Here is a 21,702-nt window from a genome sequence, read left to right as displayed (position 1 = left end):
GTCAGTGCTTTTTTTTTTAGAGGTGAAATCATTCTCTAGTTGTTTACTTTTTGGTACAACCCGAAGATAGTGTGGAATACTGAGTTATGGGAGGCTTTGACTGTCTTGGGTGTCGCTTAACATTCCATACTTGGGGGGTTAGTTTTTATATCCTACAATACCGAGCATACTAAATGGCAATATGAAGTCACAGTCCTGCATTTAATGTATTGAACATTTAAAATTACTTCTATTCCTGTGTTTTTAGTAGAACCGTTTCCTAAAGAAACCGCTCCCTGATGATGGCTCTGCCTGTCAGAATTGTGTGCACTCTGAGCTCTTTGGTTGTGGTAGTCCTGTTTTCCTAATAACTTTGTTGATGTTCTGTGAAAGACTGAAAATTTAAATATATAGCGTATATGCTATTCAGTTGTGAATTGGTGGGACATATATGTAACAGCTTATCAATGTGTGAAGATACTGGTACTTGATGAACTCAAAGGAAATTTGTTTCCAGATTTTAAGCTGGAAAGCCACTGGAATAACTTTAAAAAAGAATTAAAATACATGGCTTTTAGATTTCTGGTATGTATGTTAAGAATCGTATACAAATTGAAATACATGTGTACTGATCTTCAACACAACCAGTGAAATCTCAATTTTGAAAGAAAAAAAGTGTTTGAAAAAGCACATGTAGTATATCCAGCTGTTTTCCTCCTAAGGAAATGCTCGTGAATATAGAAATTTACGGGCAAAAAAAAACCTGATTGTCTGTAGCATAATGGTAAAGCTAGTATATAAACAAATGTTCATCAATCAGGATGAGATAAAAAATGATGATACTTTGTAGTTGTTAAAAATAATGTGGTCAGTCTACATATATTGCTGTGTAACAATGTCCACGTTGTATTTATTAATGGAAAAAAAAGTAAAGTAGGGTAAACTATGATTCCATTTATGTGAGTATGTATCTTAAATATAAGCTACTCTTATAAAATCTGGGCTGGGTGTGGTGGTGGCTCATGCCTGTAATTCCAGCACTTTGGGAGGCTGAGGTGGATTGCTTGAGCCCAGGAATTCAAGACCAGCCTGAGCCACATGGCAAAACCCCACATCTACAAAAACAAAAACCAAAAATTAGTGAGGTATGGTAGCGTATTCCTGTAGTTCCAGCTACTCAGGAGACTGAGGTGGGAGGATCGCTTGAGCCAGGGAGGTCAAGGCTGAAGTGAGGCTGTAATCACACCACTGGACTCTAACCTCCCCAGTAACTGGGACCATAGGTACATGTCACCGCACCTGGCTAATTTTTTGTGTTTTTGGTGGAGACAGGATTTCGCCATGTTGCCTGGGCTGGCCTTGAACTCCTGAGCTCAAATGATTTGCCTACCTTAGCTTCCCGAAGGCTAGGATTGCAGGTGTGAGTGGCTGCACCAGGCCATAGATCCTTTTTTTTTTTTTTGAGATGGAGTCTCGAAGTCTCACTGTCAGGAGGCTGGAGTGCAGTGGCGTGATCTTGGCTCACTGCAATCTGTGACTCCCTGGTTCAAGCAATTCCCCTGACTCAGCCTCCCGAGTAGCTGGGATTATAGGCATGTGCTACCATGCTTAGCCAAATTTTGTTATTTTCAGTAGAGACGGGGTTTCACCATGTTGGCCAGGATGGTCTCAAACTCCTGACCTTGTGATCCACCCGCCTCGGCCTCCCAAAGTGCTGGGATTACGGGTGTGACCACCGCACCTGGCCGATAGATACTATTTTTATTGATCCTCTGTTCACTTTAGGGCAAGGGTGCCCAACCCCAGGGCACATATGACTACTGGTCTATGGCCTGTTAGGAATTGGGCTGCGCAGCAGGAGAGAGTAGAGTGAGCGAGCATTACCACCTGAGCGTCACCTCCTGTCAGATCAGTGGTGGCATTAGATTCTCATGGGAGTGTGAGCTCTATTATGAACTGCATGTGCAAGGGATCTGGGTTGTGCACTCCTTATGAGAAGATAATGCCTGATGATCGGAGGTGGGACAGTTTCATTCCTGTAAACCATCCCCCACCCTGTCCGTGGAAAAATTGTCTTCCACAAAACCAGTCCCTGGTGCCAAAAAGGTTGGGGACTGCTGCTTTAGGGGATGCTGAACCTAACTCCTGGTAATATAAAGAGGCAGTTTCATGTTTTGTATAATTTTCTGAGACTTTTCAGGAGCTCTTACTTGAGTTATGCACTGAAAAAATAATGTTTGTTTTGTTGCCATTTTTATTAACTTGTAAGTACTATTTGCTTATTGGGTGAGATGACTCGGTTATGTTAACCGTCTCCTCAGTAACCAGCACTAGAGGTTTGGAGCAGTACATCAGTAGGACTTTGTGTGATGATGCCTGTGTTGTGTGTCTTTGCTGTCCAATCCAGTAGCCACTAGCCACGTGTGATGTCAAACATTTGACATGAGGGTGGTGTGAGTAAAGAACTGAATTTTTGAGTTGGTATGATGTAAATTGAGTTTTAAGTAACCACATGTGGCTAGTAACTTATATAGACAGAGAGGGTTTAGAGAATATCCTTCAACTTTTTCTTTGCTCACTGACAAATGCAAAAGAACTATGTGCATTTCTTTCTCATAATTTCCCTTAATTTCTCTTTTGTCTGCATTTTTTTTTTCTTTTTTGAGACGGAATTTTGCTCTTGTTACCCAAGCTGGAGTGCAATGGCGCGATCTTGGCTCACCGCAACCTCCGTCTCCTGGGTTCAGGCAATTCTCCTGCCTCAGCCTCCTGAGTAGCTGGGATTACAGGCACGCACCACCATGCCCAGCTAATTTTTTTTTGTATTTTCAGTAGAGACGGGGTTTCACCATGTTGACCAGGATGGTCTCGATCTCTTAATCTCATGATCCACCCACCTCAGCCTCCCAAAGTGCTGGGATTACAGGCGTGAGCCACCGCGCCCGGCCCTTTTGTCTGCATTGAACCAGAAAAACATTGTTCTCTTTTTCGTAATCTTCCATAGTTACAAAAGCTATAACAAACATAATTGTAGTGCCCTTTTCTTCGTTAGGTTTTCTGACATACCTGAAAATAAGTAGTGATCCCAGATAGGTAATCATATTAATCATAAGAGACCAACGTTTGTAACATTTATTACATGCTTTTTTCAGAGATGGAAAATAATGTCCTGCAAGATGAGGATTGAACAGTTAAAACAAACAATATGTAAAGGAAACGAAGAAATGAAGAAAAGTAAGTAATTCGCCCCCTTTCTTCCAGCCCTAGAAAGCGCCCAGGTGGAATTTTGTGGGATTAATAAATTAGAGGGACAACAGAAGAAAGCAAGGGATGGGGCAGTGGCAACTTGGAGAAGTTTACTACTTACCTTCATCTTTCCTTGTAAAACATTTGTGTAAGAAATTTTTAAAAATTAAATACACAATTATAGAGGACTTAAATAACCAGATTCTTTTCTCAAATAAGTTGGCCAGGCGTGGTGGCTCACACCTGTAATCCCAGTACTTTGGGAGACCGAGGCAGGTGGGTCACCTGAGGTCGGGAGTTAGAGACCAGCCTGGCCAACATGGCGAAACCCTGTCTCTACTAAAAATACAAAAATTAGCCAGGTATGGTGGCAGTAATCCCAGCTACTCTGGAGGCTGAGGCAGGAGAATTGCTTGAACCTGTGAGGCAGAGGTTGCAGTGAGCCAAGATCGCACCATTGCACTCCATCCTGGGCAAGAAGAGCAAAACTCTGTCTCAAAACAAAAAGTTAAGGAATGTATGTTTCTATTTGCCTTGGCTAACAGGAAGCTCAGAGTCTAACTTGGTACTCACTTGTAATAATTATTGGCTCATGGCAGAAGCACAGAATATTGGGTTTTTTTTCCCTTAGTGAGTCTCCACATTTTAATCTGTATTAATTTTACATCATATTTGTACACTTTATACTTTATCATAGGCCATTGTCAAAATGAATTCTCTTACAAATCCTGCATCCTTAACCTATTTCCCATTTGCCCCAAGAATACTTTTGTCTCTAATACTAATATAACATCATATACATTTCTGTTACATTAAGATTAGAGACATGTTCTGTTTAGAAATAACTCCAAGAAAAGCTATTATGTTTTATTTTCACACTGAAAATCAGATTTATTTCAGACTCAGAGTGTGTTTATGTAACATTAAATGAGCGCCAGCAGTGAGCTGCAGTCCATGAATTTCTGAAGATCAGTGTTTAAAGTTTAGGATGAGTCACCATCAGACCTCGTGAATCCCTTTCTTGTCTACTCATTGCTTCCAGAAGCAAGTCTTTTATAGTGGCATGTAATAGTGTAAAGCTTCCGTTGAAAACATTTGTCCTAATGAAGTGCTCACGTGGAGTTTCATGGGATTGCTAGAGAATTAGGGCAGCACAGTGGACAGTGCACAGAACTCTCTTTCACAGAACCCACTTTCCACCCAGTCTTGCGTGCGATCTCCAAAGGCTCTGGTTCAGTAGCAGCATGAGAACCCATTCCTTAACATTAATTCACGCTCTCCCCATCTTCCCATGATGTTCAGGGCTTTGCCACCAGGCGTCTGTGAACCTCCTGAAATTGCTGAATTTACTGAGCATGCCTGTTTCTCTGATGAGCAGGTTAAAAGCTCTGATCAGCTGTTTTTAACTCATTCCTAACTCCCCAAAACAAAAACCACCACCACAAAGAATTAGACATAGATCTGAAGGAGTGGACCCTAGTGGTTTTTATCCCCAGCCCATCATCAGTCACCTGGTGACCCTTCTAAAATCTAGAGAGAGAACCCTGGGATCTATCCTGGACTTAGGAAAATGATCACATGCTTGAATGTTACTGCAATGTCAGATCGCCATATTGAAGAAAAAAGCTTCCACGTGCATACTCTGTATCTCTGTCCTCCTTTCTTCATGACTGGTAACAGTTTACAGATGGGCCCAGATCTAGAAGCCACACTTGAGTAGCACTACTCCAAGTGGTTCTGATGACCTGCCAGGGTTGGGAACGGCTGCTCTTTAGAATGTAAATACAGTCTCCTTCCCACCCTCTAGACCAGACTTTAAAAATTTGCAAACAGTTTTAAAGGTGTTAATGGATTCCAGAAGCTATGCTTGGAACTCATCCTTAAGAGCTTGCTACCCAATAGTCTTTTTGTTGTTGTCAAATTTTGACATGTATTCACGAAAGGGCACAAATTCTAAATTAATTGTAGAGACTGATGAATTATTTATCTAGAATCTTTTGACTTAAGGGGTTATGATACACATTATATGGTATAATATAGATATATCATGTGGCATAGATAGGGAATTAGGTTATATGCAGTTGCATTGTTGAGTTGATCTGTGCTATAGGCAGAGTTACTTATCCAAAGAAGCAAGAGAAGATACAGATACAGCACCAAACATCTTGATATTTGAGGGGAGATGGCAGGGAGAGAAGGATGACTGGGTGCTGAGTCTGCGCTGGGTGCAGATGGGGTGACTGATGATTTCCTGCCACCTGTGAGTGATCATGATCATAGATTTGAAATAGAGTCCTCTCCAAAAATCTGACCACTGTATGACTCAGGATCATGGCTGGGTAGATTCATTTCAGCACTTGTAAAGAGCTTGGTAAAGATTATGAAAATAAGTTACCATGTGATGGAACCAAGAGACTGAACCTTTAGGACATTCACATTGAGCAGGGATGAGAAAGAGATGATGATGTTGATGATGATGTTTTGAGATGTAGTGTCACCCAGGCTGGAGCGCAGTGGCGCCATGTCGGCTGACTGCAACCTTTGTCTCCTGGGGTGAAGCGATTCTCCTGCCTCAGCCTCTCAAGTAGCTGGGATTACAGGCACCCACCACGACACCTGGCTGATTTTTGTTTCAAAACTGTAAGAAATCGGCCAGGCACAGTGGCTCACGCCTGTAATCCCCACACTTTGGGAGGCCAAGGCAGATGGATCACTTAGAGGGCAGGAGTCCAAGACCAACCCAGCCAACGTGGCAAAACCCCATTTCTACTAAAAATACAAAAATTAGCTGGGTGTGGTGGTATGTGCCTGTAATCCCAGCTACTCGGGAGGCTGAGGCAGGAGAATCACTTGAACCCAGGAGGCGGAGGTTGCGGTGAGCTGAGATTGCACCACTGCATTCCAGCCTGGGCAGCAAGAGCGAAACTCTGTCTTCACACAAAAAAACTGTCAGAAATCTAAGGCCTGCAACCAAATACCTAAGTTCAGTGATGCTGCGTGAAAGAGGGTGGGAGGATGATTTGGAGCCACAGACATTTATCAGGTGCTTTTTATATCCTAGTATATCCTAGTTAGGAGACAACAAGGCTTCGGTGGGACCTCATATAAGGAAGCAAGAGCTATGTGCCATCAGAGACGTCCAAACACATTACCATAGGGTTCTGAGGAGCAAAAGGTCTGGGGATTGTTTATGGAGGGGCCTTCCTGAATGAGTAAAATTTGAACATGTATAAAACAGGAGCAGACAGATAGTATGAGTGTTAGGGAGTGATGACTGTATTTGATGGGGAGTGGAGAACCACTGAGCATTGACTACAATTTATAAAGATTGAGCAAGTGAAAAAGGGCATATAGGCTTGGAGTCGAGCCATGCTGGAGATAGGCAGAGTTTTGGTGAGCGTTAACTAGGGTTGTGATAGTAGGAATAAAAAGAAAGGCCTAGATAGAAAGACTTGGACTGGTAATGGAATTGACCGTCGAGGGATTGATTGGGCAGTGGACAAGTCAAAAATAATCCTGAAGTAGGGAAACTGGAGATTTTCCTGGACAAATAATGAACTTGGTTTTGAACTTGGGTTTAAGTTGCTTGAGCAACTCCTAGATACCTGTCTGAGAGTTTACAGCTTGTTTCTGTCATTCAAGTGAAGTTTCGCTACAGCCCAACAGGTGTAGCTAGCAGGTGTAGGATCCAGAACTCAAAGGAACTCCACAAAAAGGACTGAAATCTGACAGGGCGAGTGTATGTCTCCTCTCCTGGTTGTGTGGCCAGGCTTTTGTTTCCCTTGCAGCGCTTAAAATGCTGAGCATGTTTGTTCCGGATACCTCAGCAGATATGTTCCCACCCACCCTGCCGGTTGCTGCCGTACTCCACTGTGACTTTGAAGAGCTCTTGGGCTGTTTCTGTTGCTCTTCTCTAATGGATAACCATCTACTGTGGGATTATCCCTGGGTTCTCTGGTTATAATCCAGGGCACACCTAAGAGGTTTCTCAGGAAATCAGATAGCCAGTAAGTTTTTCAAACTTGAAGTAGATCTCTTTTCTGCCCAACGTAACTATTCTTTGGTGCCTACTCTAGGAAAATCAGGTCCTTCCTGTGCTAAACTTGAACTTGACAGTCATCACGTGACTCCATTTACTAAGGATAAGTACAGATGGAGATCCAGAGTCATTTTAATCATGGTTCTCTTTCCCTTATGTGTAATGTCTGCTTGAACTAAACTCTCAAAATGTTCACTTAGTGAACATGAGTTGATTTTATTGAGGTTTTGCTTTCAGTTTAGATTGCAAGGGAAAACATGTATGTTTTTGGGGTGGAGCTCTGCAGTGCATAAGAACTGTTTGCAGAGATAATTGTTGGGTGTGATTTATTTATTTTAGATTCTGAAGGTCTTCTCAAAACCAAGGAGAAGAATCAGAAGCTTTACAGTCGAGCACAGCGGCACCAAGAGAAAAAGGAGAAGATTCAGAGGCATAATCGCAAACTTGGTGACCTGGTAGAGAAAAAGACCATTGACTTAAGAAGTCATTATGAGCGTCTGGCAAATCTTCGACGATCCCATATATTAGAGCTCACTTCTGTCATTTTCCCAATCGAAGAAGTAAAGACTGGTGTGAGGTACATTCAGCAAATCTTTTCACGCTAGGAATAGATCAAGTTCCAAATACTTTTTGAAGTATGTCAGCACCTTATTTCTTGGGCCTTATTCTAGGGTCATTGGTTTTCCTGGTGATGGAACATAAGTCTTATCTGCTTCAACAAACAGTGCACACTGCACAAAGCTGGCAAGGCAGCCAGGTGAGGGGTGGGGCCCAGGCTTGTGTACTGTCCCAGAGCTTCTAGGTGAGGTGCTGACTCACACTTCTAATTAAGAAACACCTGATGGCCAGGTGTGGTGGCTCCCGCCTGTAATCCCAGCACTTTGGGAGGCCGAGGCAGGCGGATCACCTGAGAGGTCAGTAGTTTGAGACCAGCCTGGCCAACATGATAAAACCCCATCTCTACTAAAAATACAAAAATTAGCCAGGCGTGGTGGCACACACCTGTAGTCCCAGCTACAGTACAACAGGAGAATTGCTTGAACCCAGGAGGCCGAGGTTGCAGTGAGCCAAGATCATGCCACTGCACTTCAGCCTGAGCGAGAGAGCAAGACTCTATCTCCAAAAAAAAAAAAAGAACTATTTGATGGGTGATGTTGGGCCATTTATTAGTTGTGTTTTGTGAGGCATCTTCTTGGACCTCAAAGTCTTGATTTCCTTGTCTGACAAATGGGGATTTAAAAATGCCCTTTCACAGAGAAATCATGAGCAAATACATAAGAAAACATCTAGAGCTTGGGGTCTCTTAGATGGTGGGCACTACATGTTGACTTAACCTTTTCCTGGTGACTGCTATTTATTATGTTAACTGCTATTGAACACTAAATACTGTGACTTTAATCTTAGGGGGTAGTGCCTGGATAACCTCTGGTGGGATGAACAGGACAGTGGTTCCCCCATCTGGCTGTTCATCTGAGAAATAGAGGTTCCAGAGGGTACCCCTCCAGCCTCCCAGTCCAACTTGTAATACTTCTGTATCTTTAAACTTCCCTGATGCTACTGCTGATCAGCAGGTTTGACAGCTGCCACCGGCTTTCATTTATTCCCACAAGCCACTGGGCTGCTCTAGTTGAGGATTTTCCTGTCTCTCTGGCGGTTCCCACTCTCCAGCAGCTTTCCCTGGAAACGTGACACTCACTGGACTATTGCTAGTTTCATAACGATTCTCTCCAGTCTGTCCTTTAGTCTGTTGCCAGAGTTGGCTTCCTAAAACTCAAAAAGACTGATTGCTCTTCTAGCTTGAGAACCTGCTTTCTGACTCTAAGTAATTTGTCATTAGTAAGAGTTGGCAAATAGAAAAATAAAAAGGCAGGTTCAAAATAGAGCAGAATATCAAGTTTTTAGGAGACTGAGAGCTGAGTGAGTATGTGATCTTGGATCCTATACCCCAGAAGGAGTTCAAGACCAGCCTGGACAACAAAGTGAAACCTCATCTCCACAAAAAAATGTTTTAAGTTAGCCAGGTTTGGTAGTAGGTGCCTGTAGTCCCAGCTACTTAGGAGGCTGAGGCAGGAGGATCTCTGGAGTTTAGGAGTTCAAGGCTTCTGTGAGCTATGATTGCGTCTGTCAGTGCACTCCATGTTGGGTAACAGAGTGACACCCATCTCTAAAAATAAAAAAATAAAAACTAAGGTAGAATTCCTGTGCTCACATGCAGCTCTTTGACATTCTAGCTTGTGTTGCAGGTATATTGCATGCCCTTGAAAATCCTCTCTTGAAATCTGTATGTCTTCTGACTTGTAGAGATCCCGCAGATGTGTCTTCAGAGAGTGACAGTGCCATGACCTCCAGCACTGTGAGCAAGCTTGCCGAAGCCCGGAGGACAACTTACCTCTCAGGACGATGGGTCTGCGATGATCACAATGGAGACACCAGCATTAGCATTACAGGGCCTTGGATTAGCCTCCCAAACAATGGGGACTACTCTGCCTACTACAGCTGGGTGGAGGAGAAGAAAACAACCCAGGGGCCTGGTGAGAAGCTGCATATCCTTTGAAATCTAGATAGAGAGTTCTAGGTAAAATTGACATAACAAAATGAACAGCTTTCAAACGAACAGTTCAGGGGCATTTAGTACATTCCTGGCATATGCTTCCATCACCTCCATGTCATTCCAAAACATTTTGATCATCCCAGACCGAAACCCCATGGCATGAAAGTGTCACATTCCCCCACTCTCCCTTCCCCTCAGCTCCTGGCAACTACAAATACGCTTTCTGTGTCTGTAGATTTGCCTGTTCTGGGCAACTCATATCAAATCTGGGCAACTCATATCAATGGAATCATCGAATCTGTGGCTTTTTGTGTCAGACTTCTTTCACTTAGCATATTTTCAAGGTTCGTCCACATAATTTGCATATATTATTATTTCATTCCTTTGAATGAATTCCATTGTATGGATAAATAAGCCACATTTTATTTTATTCATTCATCACTTGATGGACTGAAAACATTTTTTTAGAGGTCTCACTTTTTGGGGGTTAATATTGCTTGGTTTATATAAGAAGACATTATTTAAAGAAGTACATTTAACCTGTTGAGACCTATATTTTTAGTGTATAACTTTGTAATGCGTTTTAGTAGTCCTAAATGGAGATTGAAATCCCCCAATGGAAAAACCCTTTAAAACCCCTGCAGTTTCTCTTTGGTGGAGAAAGACTGTTTGCAGTCACTCATTAAATATTTAGTGAGCTCATGCTTTGTGTCATGCACATTGCTGGGTGCTGGACATACAAAGGTGACCAAGACAGATGTGGCCCTTTCCCCTTCTCAGGGGAGAAAGGCAGGAAGCAAGTAAATGATCAAGGTGCTGTACATGGAGTAGGTGCCATGGAAGGAATTAGGGGAGCATCCTGGGGCAGGATGGAGTATAGAGGAAGGGCTGACTCTTTCATAGGGTTGTCAGGAGAGGCCTTTCCGGGAAGGTGACATTCAAGTTGGGCATTTATTGTTCTGATGTTACATTATCAGGTTCACACAGGTCAGACTCTAATTTCATTTATGCTGGGCCTATTTAGGCCCATTTGCTCTGTTGCATTGCTCAGCAAAATACAAACAATGGGCCATTTATGTCTGGTCATGGAGTATCTGTTAAGTAAGGACTAAAACGTAACAGTGCTATCATGATAAAGTCTTTATGATCAACTCTTGGATCATTAGAATGTTGTTGGAATGAAGGTTTTGTCCATGGTGGTTGTTTTCATACTGCAGACATGGAGCAGAGTAACCCTGCCTACACCATCAGTGCTGCGCTATGCTATGCAACTCAGCTGGTCAACATTCTGTCTCATATACTTGATGTAAATCTTCCCAAAAAGCTGTGCAACAGGCAAGTAATTGAAGGGATATTGTCACCTTTATCATCGCTCTTTCGAGTTTCTATTTTGTCCTCATTTATTCCAATAAACCAAAAATAAGAATGTAAGTATTACCAAGACTGAGAAGGTCTGATTGAAATATCGAGATTAATTTCAAAAGCCTTATTTGCTAATTTGTTTCATTATCTTACAATTGTACATGAAGTCTTCGAGAAGACCACAGAAAATATAAAGGGGAGTACCAGGATATTCAAGGCTTTGCTGCAGATACTCATGTTAAATTGTAACCATTGAATTCTTTGGTTTTGTTGTTGTTGTTTTGAGACCGAGTCTTGTTCTGTCACCTAGGCTGGGGCACAGGGGCGCAATCTCTGCTCACTGCAGCTTCCACCTCATAGGTTCAAGCAATCCTTCCACCTTAGCCTCCCATGTACCTGGGATTACAGGCACCCACCACCATGCCTGGCTAATTTTTGTATTTTTAGGAGTGAGGGGGTTTTGCCATGTTGGCCAGGCTGCTCTTAAACTCCTGACCTCAAGTGATCCGCCTGCCTCAGCCTCCCAAAGTAAATTTGGGATTACAGGTGAGCTGGGATTTCAGGTAAGCCACTGTGCCTTGCCCTGAATTCTTTTTGTTTGTTTGTTGTTGTTGTTGTTGTTTTAAATAAAAAACTTACATGGTTTAAAATTCAAAACATTTATACAAAAACTAGCTGGGCGTGATGGTGGGTGCTTGTAATTCCAGCTACTTGGAGGCTGAGGCAGGAGAATCACTTGAACTTGGGAGCCTGAGGTTGCAGTGAGCCAAGATCGCACCACTGCACTCAAGACAGAGTGACAGAGTGAGACTCTGTCTCAAAAATAAATAAATAAAATTCAAAAAATGTAAAGATATAGAGTCTACCCAGTTTGCACTCAGCCATCCTCCTACCCTCCAGCTATGTCATTGCTTTTCAAGCGTATACAGACATTATCATCTTGTCCCACTTTTAAAAAATTCTTATTCTTTTTAATTTTTAAAAAAATTTAAAAGTTTTCTTCTTTTTCTTGAGACAGGGTCTCACTCTGTCGCCCAGGCTGGAGTGCAGTGACATGATCTCAGCTCATTGCAACCTTCACCCCTCCCCGGGCCCAAGCAATCCTCCCGCCTCAGCCTCCCAAGTAGCTGGGACTACAGGTGCATGCCACCACACCTGGCTAATTTTTTTGTATTTTTTGCATGATACAGGGTTTCCCTGTGTTGCCCAGGCTGGTCTCAAACTCCTGGGTTCAAGCAATCTGCCCCCTCCCGCCTCCCACAGTGCTGGGATTACAGGCATGGGCCACTGTACCCAGCCACCATCTTCCCCCTTTAAACACAGATGGTAGTATGCTATACTATAATGTTTTGCACTTTGCTTTTAAAATTTTTAGTTAGTAACTAATTGAAGTTCCCACTGCGTGCCAGCACTGTTGTAGGAACTGGAGGGCACACTGGTGACAAAAAAATAATCCCTACCCTCTTGGAGCTCACATTTTCATGGAGGGCTCAGCATAAATAGTAAACAAATCAACAGCACGTCAGATGGCAATAAATGCTGTGGAGCACATTAAAACAGAATGAGAGGGCGGCTCATGCCTGCCTGTAATCCCAGCACTTCGGGAAGCTGAGGCAGGAGGATCACTTGAGTTCAGGAGTTCGAGACCAGCCTGGGCAACATAGTGAGACCTCATCACTACTAAAAATTAAAAAAAAAAAAAAAAAAAAGCTGTGTGTGGTAGTGCACACCTATAGTCCCAGCTACTTGGGAAGCTGAGGTGGGAGGATCGCTTGAGCCCAGGAGATTGAGGCTGCAGGCTGCAGTGAGCTATGATCACACCACTGTACACCAGCCTGGGTGACAGAATGAGACCCTGCCTATAAAAAACGAAAAAGGTAAGAGAAAGAGAATGTGGTGAGAGAGGAGCTTGCTGTGTTTGAGTGGGCAGGTATGTAGTCCCCGCCGAGGGAACCGGAGGGAGGGAGGGAGGGAGGGAGGGAGCTGTGTGGACCCCTTAGGAAAGAGGCTGCAGGCAAAAAGAATGGCAATTGCAGTGTCCTGGGTGGAATAACAAGGGTAGAGAGGAAGACGGGATGCAAATCTTGTGGGCCTCATAGGGCCATGTAAGCGTTTGGCTGTCATTCTGCATAAAGTAGATGACAGTTGTATAGTTTTCCTTTAAGGTATCAAGATCTTACCAGTCTGCTGTTGATGCTTCAAGAAATAATCTTGTCCATTTTTCATTTCGTTAGTGTTTCAGATATTTGTTAAGTGTTTCAGATACTTGTGTAGAATAAATTTCCTGAAGTGGAATTGCTTGGTGGAAGGGGATGTGCGTTTGTGATTTGTGTAGATGCAGTATAATTGTTCTGTTAAAAAGTCTTTGTTAAATGTAATTTACTAAGGAGGCAAAGGGCAGAGGGTATGTGTTATACCTGATTGTACTGTAAATAGAAATTTTAACATAGAATTTCCTCAAAAAAAAAAACAGCTTTATAAATTGTATGTTTGTTTTACAGTGAATTTTGTGGTGAAAATCTAAGCAAGCAGAAATTTACTCGAGCCGTGAAGAAACTGAATGCAAATATTCTTTATCTTTGTTTTTCTCAGGTATGAAAAATACGTTGTGAACTAATTTTTACTTTCTTAAATAATTGAAAATATTAACCAATTCTTTAATTTTTTTAGCATGTAAATTTAGATCAATTGCAACCACTGCATACCCTCAGGAATCTAATGTACCTGGTCAGCCCGAGCTCGGAACACCTAGGCAGGTAAGAAGGATATATGTTGCTTTTCTCTAAGTGTTTTTTGTGACTCCTGTTAGAAGAGTTGTATGTTGACAGAGTGGAGTCCTGTTCCCTAATCCCAAACTCCTCAAACCAGACAAAAATAGTGCAGTCCCATACAGAAAGAAACAAAGGTAATTATATTTGAACCTTTTTTTGTAATCATGTCTTAGAAAAAATTAATATCAATCATTTTTATAAAACGCAGTAGAAGAAACCACAGAAGGCCAAAGGTCACATCTTTGAATCTGCTTATACGCCCTTCCTGGACGTAGACCACTTTATAAACTGTAAACTCTGTGGCCCTACCGAGTATCCGTCCTGTGCATTTTCTTTTGCCCTGCTCACTCCTTGTCCATTGTAACAATTCACAGTTTTTTTTGAGGTGGCGTTTCAGTCTTGTCGCCCAGGCTGTAGTGCAGTGGTGCAGTCTCATCTCACTGCAACCTCCACCTCCCGGGTTCAAGTGATTCTCCTGTCTCAGCCTCACAAGTAGCTGGGATTACAAGCGTATGCCACCACACCCAGCTAATTTTTATATTTTTAGTAAACATGGGGTTTCACCATGTTGGCCAGGCCAGGCTCAAACTCCTGATCTCAAGTGATCCACCCGCTTTGGCCTCTCAGAGTGCTGGGATTACAGGCATTAGCCATCAGGCCCAGCCACACAATTTTCTTCTTAACACTGAGTCAATGATCTGATCACCATTTGTTGGAGATAATAGGTATTAGAGGTTTAGGGGATGAACTGGTTTGAAATCAATTAGCTTAAAGAAAGTTAAATAAAAAATACCAACCAGGGCTGGTCTGTGAGATCTTTTTATTCTCTCAGCCCATGAAAGCATGAAGTATATGAGGCTCAGCTTCGTTCCATCCATGCAACCCTTGTGCTGGGCACTTAACTTTTTTTCCTTGCTCTTACCAGTCTGTCCATGCATTTCTGCAGAGATGTGATATGGTTATGTATTTACACTTTTGAAAGAGTACTCAAAGAAAGACAAATGGTGGGGAAGTTCTTTTGGGATTCCCTTCGGCATCAGCCATCTACTGAAACCACCCAGGGCGTTAATTAGGGGAGGCCTCCTCCACTGACAGTGTGCCTGGCTTCCCCCATGCAGCAGTTAAAATCTGCCTTGGGCCATTGTGTTACACTTCCTCCCCCTCCCCACAACAGATAGTTAACATTTCCGGGATATAGACTCCTTTATAAAAAGCTGTGAACTCTCCAGGAAACTGCACATATACTTAAAATGTTGCGCCATTTTACAGGGAGTTTGTGCCTCTTACCCCTGATCCCATTCATTGGTTCTTAAACTGTGGAAACCTGAACATTAGAAATCCATCCTAGTTTTAGTGGTTGGTTTCTGTGAGCTTACTCACCCTCCTCTCTGTACCTTACCTGTAAAGGGCTGTAAAGAGCTCAACGTTAGGAAATTTACCTGTAAAGGGCTCAACATTAGGAAGTTTATCCTTACTAATGAGAGCTAATATTTGTTGGGCCAGTCTTTATTAACAAAGGGCCAACCTCTTTACTTCCCTTGGATATTATTCCTACTTTATAGATGGGAGAAACTGAAGCTTAGTATGATCAAGTAACTCGTGGCCATGGGCACAGAGCTCGTCCAAGTGGTGGAGCCAGGGTCTCAGCACACATCTAGCTGATCCACGGTAGTAGATACTCATGCTGTTAACCAGCATATATTATTTCATCACATTAACAGATTAAAGAAGAAAAACGATCAACCTGATAGATGCTGAAGAGAATTAAATAAAACGCAGCTCCCATTAATAATTAGGGGGAAAATGACTAGCAAGTTAAAAGTAGATTATTACTAGAGGATAGCTATCATAAACCTACAAGGAAAGTTATACTTAGTAACAGATTACTTACATAGATATTGATGTAGTTTATGCAATAGATTACACAGGAAAAATCAAGAGTGCCTACTATCAGTGCCGTGTTAACATAGCTCTGGAGGCCTTGCCAAGGCAAAGCATTCTTAAAAAGAAGTGAGGTGTATTTATATTGGGAAGAAAAACTAAGTTAGCATTACTGTAGATGGCATAACTATTAAACTGGATATCCAAGAGAACTAAGAAACTATTAGAAATGATAGTTCAAACCAGGTGGTGGCTCATGCCTATAATCCCAGCTACTTGGAAGGCAGAAATGGGAGAATCACTTGAGCCCAGGAGTTCAAGACCAGCCTGGGCAACCTAGTGAGACTCTGTCTCTACCAAAAGGAAAAAAAATAATTTAGTCAGGCATGGTATTGCATGCCTGTAGTCCCAGCTACTCTGGAGGCTGAGGTGGGAGGATCGCTTGAGTTGAGGAGTTCTAGGCTGCAGTGAGCTCTAATTGTGCCACTGCACTCCAGCCTGGCTGACAGAGTGAAACCCTGTCTCTTTAAAAAGAAAAAGATAAATGTACAAAAAACAGTTGCTTTCTTGGGTGCCAACAACAACCAGTTTCTAAGTTTAATGGAAAAAGTGTTCCTTTTATTGTAGCAGCAAAAACTGTAAATTATACAGCAGTGATCTTAATAAAATATCTGTAAAATGATTACAAAAATTATGAAACTTATATTTATTCCACATGTATTTTTGAATGGCTGCTATACACTATTTGAGGAATGGAGCTGAAAGAAAGCCAAAGGCTTTCAGGATGAGCAGGCTCAGTACTGTAAAAGTGCTACTTCTCCTCAAAAGGAAGACTGATCATATTTCATGGAGCTTTGACAAGCTGATTCTAAAGTTCAACTAGAAGTATAGTCTGCAAGGAAGTGTTGAAAAGAATAATGAGGGATGGGGTTGGTCCATTTAAAACATAGCATAAAGGTCATTAAAACAGAGTGCTGTTAGCATGCAAATAGGTAGAGTGATTAGAGGAAGAGAATGGTCCCAAAACAGACTCTTGTTTATGTGGAAATACAGTCTTATGATAGGGGAGGCATTGAGTCAGATTATATATAGTTCAGTAGTATTGGGCCAGTTGGATATTCATATGGGGTAAAAGTTGAATTCATACCACATTCCATATACAAAAAATAAATTCCAAATGATATAAAAAACCTTATTTAAAAAAAATACAGCTACAAAATAACTAAGCAAAAGGACAGTGTTTTATAATGATAGGGTGGTGAGGGAATTCCCAAGTAAGCCACAAAACCCAAAAAAGGTAGAGGAAAGGAGTTACACATCTTAACTGCTTAAAAACTCTGAATGTGTCTAGTGAAAGCTACCATAAACAAAGTTAAAAGGCAGGTAATAGGTTTTGTAATCCTGTAACACACAACAGATTAAAATCTAGACAACTTAAGTCTTTCAAATCAGTAAAGGAAAGACCAACAACCTATAGAAAAATAGACCAAAAAAATGTAAGTAGTCAGTATTTAAATGAAAAAAATCTTCAGGCTCAATCAAGAAAAAAAAAAAAGTGCAGCCAGGCCCAGTGGTATGTGCCTGTAGTACCAGCTAATTGGGAGGCTAAGGCAGGAGGATCACTTGAGCTTAGGAGTTGGAGGCTGCAGTGAACTATGATCACTTTTGTGAATTAGCCACTGTACTTCAGCCTGGGCAACACGGCGAGACCCCATCTCTAAAATAAAAAAAAACTTTAATAAAAAAATTAAAATGTGATTCAAAACAAGTTTTCATTTGCAACCATCAATTTGACAAAAATAGGAAGGATTGATGAATCCAGTGTTGGTGGTGGCTGAGGGAAAAGGCCCTCATACAGGAAGTGAGTTTTTATAGAGGCTCTAAAGTTTTCTGTGGGCTTCCTCTTGAGTCAGGTTTTCCATTGAGAATTGCACACACAATTAGGCTGTGGGTCACACCTGAGTTTATGGCCAGAGGACAGGAAGTAGAACTTCAGAAGTCCCTTTTCACACTGCTTCAATCAGAATCAAAGTGTAGAGAAGATTGTTAATGGAACCTGAGTGGGATTTTCTGTTTCCATTCAGACCAGCAGAACTGAGGATTCTATTCTGAAAAGACAAACTTTTTTTTTTTTTTTTGAAACAAATTTAAACTTACAGAAAAATTAGAAAAAATAACAGGGCCAGGCGTGGTGACTCACACCTATAATCCCAGCACTTCGGGAGGCTGAGGTGGACGGATCACTTGAGATCAGGAATTTTAGACCAGCCTGGTCAACGTGGGAAACCCCATCTCTTATTAAAAGGACTAAAATTATCTGGGCGGGGTAGCGTGTGCCTGTAATCCCAGCTACTTGGGAGGCTGAGGCAGGAGAATCACTTGAACCCAGGAGGTGGAGGTTGCAGTGAACTGAGATCATGCTACTGCACTCCAGCCTGGGAAACAGAGTGAGACTCCATCTCAAAATTTAAAAAATAATAAAAATAAATAAAAATAGTGCAGGCACACCCTTACTTAGATTCACCTATTAATATTTTGCCCATTCCTTATCCTTTGTGCAGTCTCTGTGTGTCCATAAATGCAGACACCCTCACATACTTGAAATAGGATTGTAAAAGTGACTTTAACAAAGCTAGAAAGATCCTTTTGTTGCTTTAATTGGTAGAATACCTCCTTGCAGCACTATGAGAAAATGAGTATTCCTGCTTCAGGGTCTTGAATAAAAAGATATCCATTATTCAGCTAAACTAAAAATTAAACTCCTTTATAATCTTTATTTCCCAAAGACATTAAGTGAAATAGAATGAATTGTTTTACTAGCCGGTGTGTGTGCTGTGTCTGTAGCTTGGAGTCTGGTAGGCAAGTGGTAGATCTCTAATCTAGAAGTGGTGGTAGAGAGGCACTGAGTGGAGAGACATTGCAGGGGCCTCTGCCATGACTTTCTCCTGCTCTGTGGCTTCTCAGAAATGTAGGTTGATCATCAGAACAAACATTGTTCCATACTGCCCCTTGAGGAGTCTTCCATTCAGTCGCTTTTCATTGTACTTAGTTGAGTGCCTGCTCCGTGCCAGGTGGGTTTGGTTTCTCCAAGCAGAGAACTGGAATCCACCAGGAACTCTGCCTAGAGGAAATGTCATTTCCTCCTCTCTGTTCATTCTGCATGTCTCCTGGGAAAACTAAGAGGGGATCTGGAAGGACCCCAGGAATAGAGAAGGCAGCATCAAAGAGGAAGAGAAAACAGGCTGAGCCTTGGAGGGAGGGAGGAAGGGAGGAGTGAAGGAAGGAGTGAGCTGTAGTTAAAAAGCTGACTGGGGCCTGAGGGGGATCCTGGGAAAACTTAGCCTGGCAGTCACTTCTGAGGTCCCCTGGACGGCACAGCTGAACACAACAGAATCAGAGCGCCCTGCATTTAATAAAGGAGGAAGCCCAGCAAAGGAATTGAAATTGTGAACGTTTTTAGTGGGTGCGTGCCAGAAGGAGAGAGAGGCAGCTCTCCAACTAGAGGAGGCAGGTGGGAGATGATGGTGATGTGGTGAGGCTCTGGGCCAGGGCGACACGTTGAAAATGGAAAGGGGGCTTATTTGATTACAGGTAGCCCTGGTGACCCCAGACATAAATCGAGAGGGAGGAGGGGAGGAGTCCCAGCCAGCTAATGTTTTGAGACTAGTTCAGATATCTGAGATGACCCTGAGGGTTTAATAACCAGGGGCGATTTGGAGTGGCACTGGGAATCTGAAAAGATGGCTTAGAGTAGAACTGTCTGCCAAGGAAAAGAAAAAGGGGAGAAAAGAAATGAAGCACAGGCCGGCCATGGTGGCTCACGCCTGTAATCCCAGCACTTTGGGAGGCTGAGGCGGGTGGGTCACGAGGTCAAAAGATGGAGACCATACTGGCCAAATACAAAAATTAGCTGGGCGTGGCGGCGCGTGCCTGTAGTCCCAGCTACTCAGGGGGGTGAGGAAGGAGAATCGCTTGAACCCAGGAGGTGGAGGTTGCAATGAGCTGAGATCGTGCCACTGCACTCCAGCCTGGTGACAGCAGAGCCAGACTCCATCTCAAAAAAAAAAAAAAAAAAAAGGGAAAGGAAAAAAAAAATGAAGCGCAAGGAGAAACTTGAGGATACATAAAAGGATGCTCAGAGCCAAAAACTGTATGCAGTGGCCATTAGTTTGCTTGGCAGAGAAATTCAAGGGGCAGTAGGAAGATTTGGAGAGACCCTCCCAAGTCCCACTCCCTTCAGCCTTGCAAAATACTGACTTTTGGGCAGGGTGGGGGCCTAGTCAACTTGGGAGCCCCCCTAGTCTCCGGGGCTCTTTGAAAATTGCTCACTGGAGACCAAGTGGGAAACCCCAGGCATATCTTCCAATTTAATTAATACTTGTAAAGCCCTGAAAACAGTCGCTGGAGCATAAATGTTGGCCATTATGATTGGTCTCTCCAGCTGGGAAGTACAAGTGTCTGGGAGGAATGAGGGCTGCTTGTTCCTGTAAAAAGTGAGTCAAAGGTGCAGACCTGGTGAGCTGCATTGGAGGCCAGTGCTAGCCTTTTATCATTGTGAAGGCTGTAAAGAATGTTGGACCCTAGACTGCAATGGCAGGCTGTACACTTCTAGGCTCTCATTTCTGTTACTTATTTTGACCTCTCTTATTTTCCCCAAAGTCGTTATCAGTGAAACCCTTAAATGAAGCATGGAATTTGTGTGCTTATCTTGGGGGCAGCAGGAGAGAGATAGCAGCACCTTGGTCCCACCCTGGAGCTTTGTTGTAGGGCAGTTCCCTGAAAGGCTGTGGGTGGGGGTGGCTGCCCACAGGGAGGACATGCATCCTGGCTGCCCTGAAGCAGAAACTGAGGGGCATTTGAAAGGGAGCAGAAAAGAAGCAGAAAGGCAATAGGCTGTGGTGGCTCATGCCTGTAATCCCAACACTTTGGGAGGCAGAGGTGGGTGGATCACTTGAGGTCAGGAGTTCAAGACCAGCCTGGCCAACATGGTGAAACCTTGTCTCTACTAAAAATAAAATAACTAAACAGGCATGGTGGTGGGCATCTGTAATCCCAGCTACTCAAGAGGTTGAGGCAGAAGAATCACTTGAACCCAGGAGGCAGAGGTTGCAGTAAGCTAGATTGTGCCACTGCACTCCAGCCTGGGTGGCAGAGCAAGACTCTGTCTCAATTAAAAAAAAAAAAAAGGTCAGGCATGGTGCTCATGCCTGTAATCGCAGCACTTGGGAGGCCGAGACGGATGGATCACCTGAGGTCAGGAGCTTGACACCAGCCTGGCCAACGTGGTGAAATCCCATCTCTACTAAAAATACAAAAATTAGCCAGGCGTGGTGGCGGGTGCCTGTAATCCCAGCTACTCGGGATGTTGAGGCAGGAGAATCTCTTGAACCTGGGAGGAGGTTGCAGTGAGCCAAGATCACGCCATTGCACTCCAGCCTGGGCGACAATAGCAAAACTCCATCTCAAACAAACAAAAAAAAGCAGAAAGGCTTCCAAGGTTTGCCAATTCGGTTCCCTGTGCTGAGGAGCCAGCAGAGAGGATGAGGCCTAAGAAAGGGTTATTGGACTTGGCAGTGAGGGTGTCATTAGGGACCTTTGGGAAATAAACAGTTTTCTCCTGAAATATAGTGCAGAAATATACAGCATTGCCTTTGATATATTCTAAACAGTTGTGCTTCATTCTGTGCTATAAATGTGTCCTAGAAAATAGTGGTGATGTTTTTAAAGATGTACAGGAGCCCACTGAGTTTTCTTTGTATACCATTTATTACATTTATTACTTGTTACACTAAATAATATGCAGAGTACACAAGTGGCTTTTTGTTAGAATTGTCTCATTGGAGTGCTGTGTAATTTACCTTGTAGACACTGCA

General features: G+C 42.8%; 1 protein-coding gene across 1 annotated transcript in view; it reads left to right on the top strand.

Moving 5' to 3' along the window:
• The window catches only part of ATG14 (autophagy related 14), a 42,736-nt gene that overhangs the window by 17,187 nt on the left and 3,847 nt on the right, over window positions 1–21,702 (top strand). Inside the window, exons 4-9 of the mRNA XM_012451001.2 lie at window positions 3,132–3,213; window positions 7,604–7,841; window positions 9,566–9,795; window positions 11,033–11,150; window positions 13,679–13,769; window positions 13,848–13,933. Of these exons, the coding sequence (XP_012306424.2) occupies window positions 3,132–3,213; window positions 7,604–7,841; window positions 9,566–9,795; window positions 11,033–11,150; window positions 13,679–13,769; window positions 13,848–13,933 (845 nt within the window). The remainder of the gene's footprint in view (window positions 1–3,131; window positions 3,214–7,603; window positions 7,842–9,565; window positions 9,796–11,032; window positions 11,151–13,678; window positions 13,770–13,847; window positions 13,934–21,702) is intronic.

Source organism: Aotus nancymaae, unplaced genomic scaffold, assembly GCF_030222135.1.
Source record: "Aotus nancymaae isolate 86718 unplaced genomic scaffold, 86718_ANA_hifiasm-v0.15.2.pri h1tg000062l, whole genome shotgun sequence".
Lineage (NCBI taxonomy): Eukaryota > Metazoa > Chordata > Mammalia > Primates > Aotidae > Aotus > Aotus nancymaae.
This window is presented reverse-complemented; position numbering and strand designations above follow the sequence as displayed.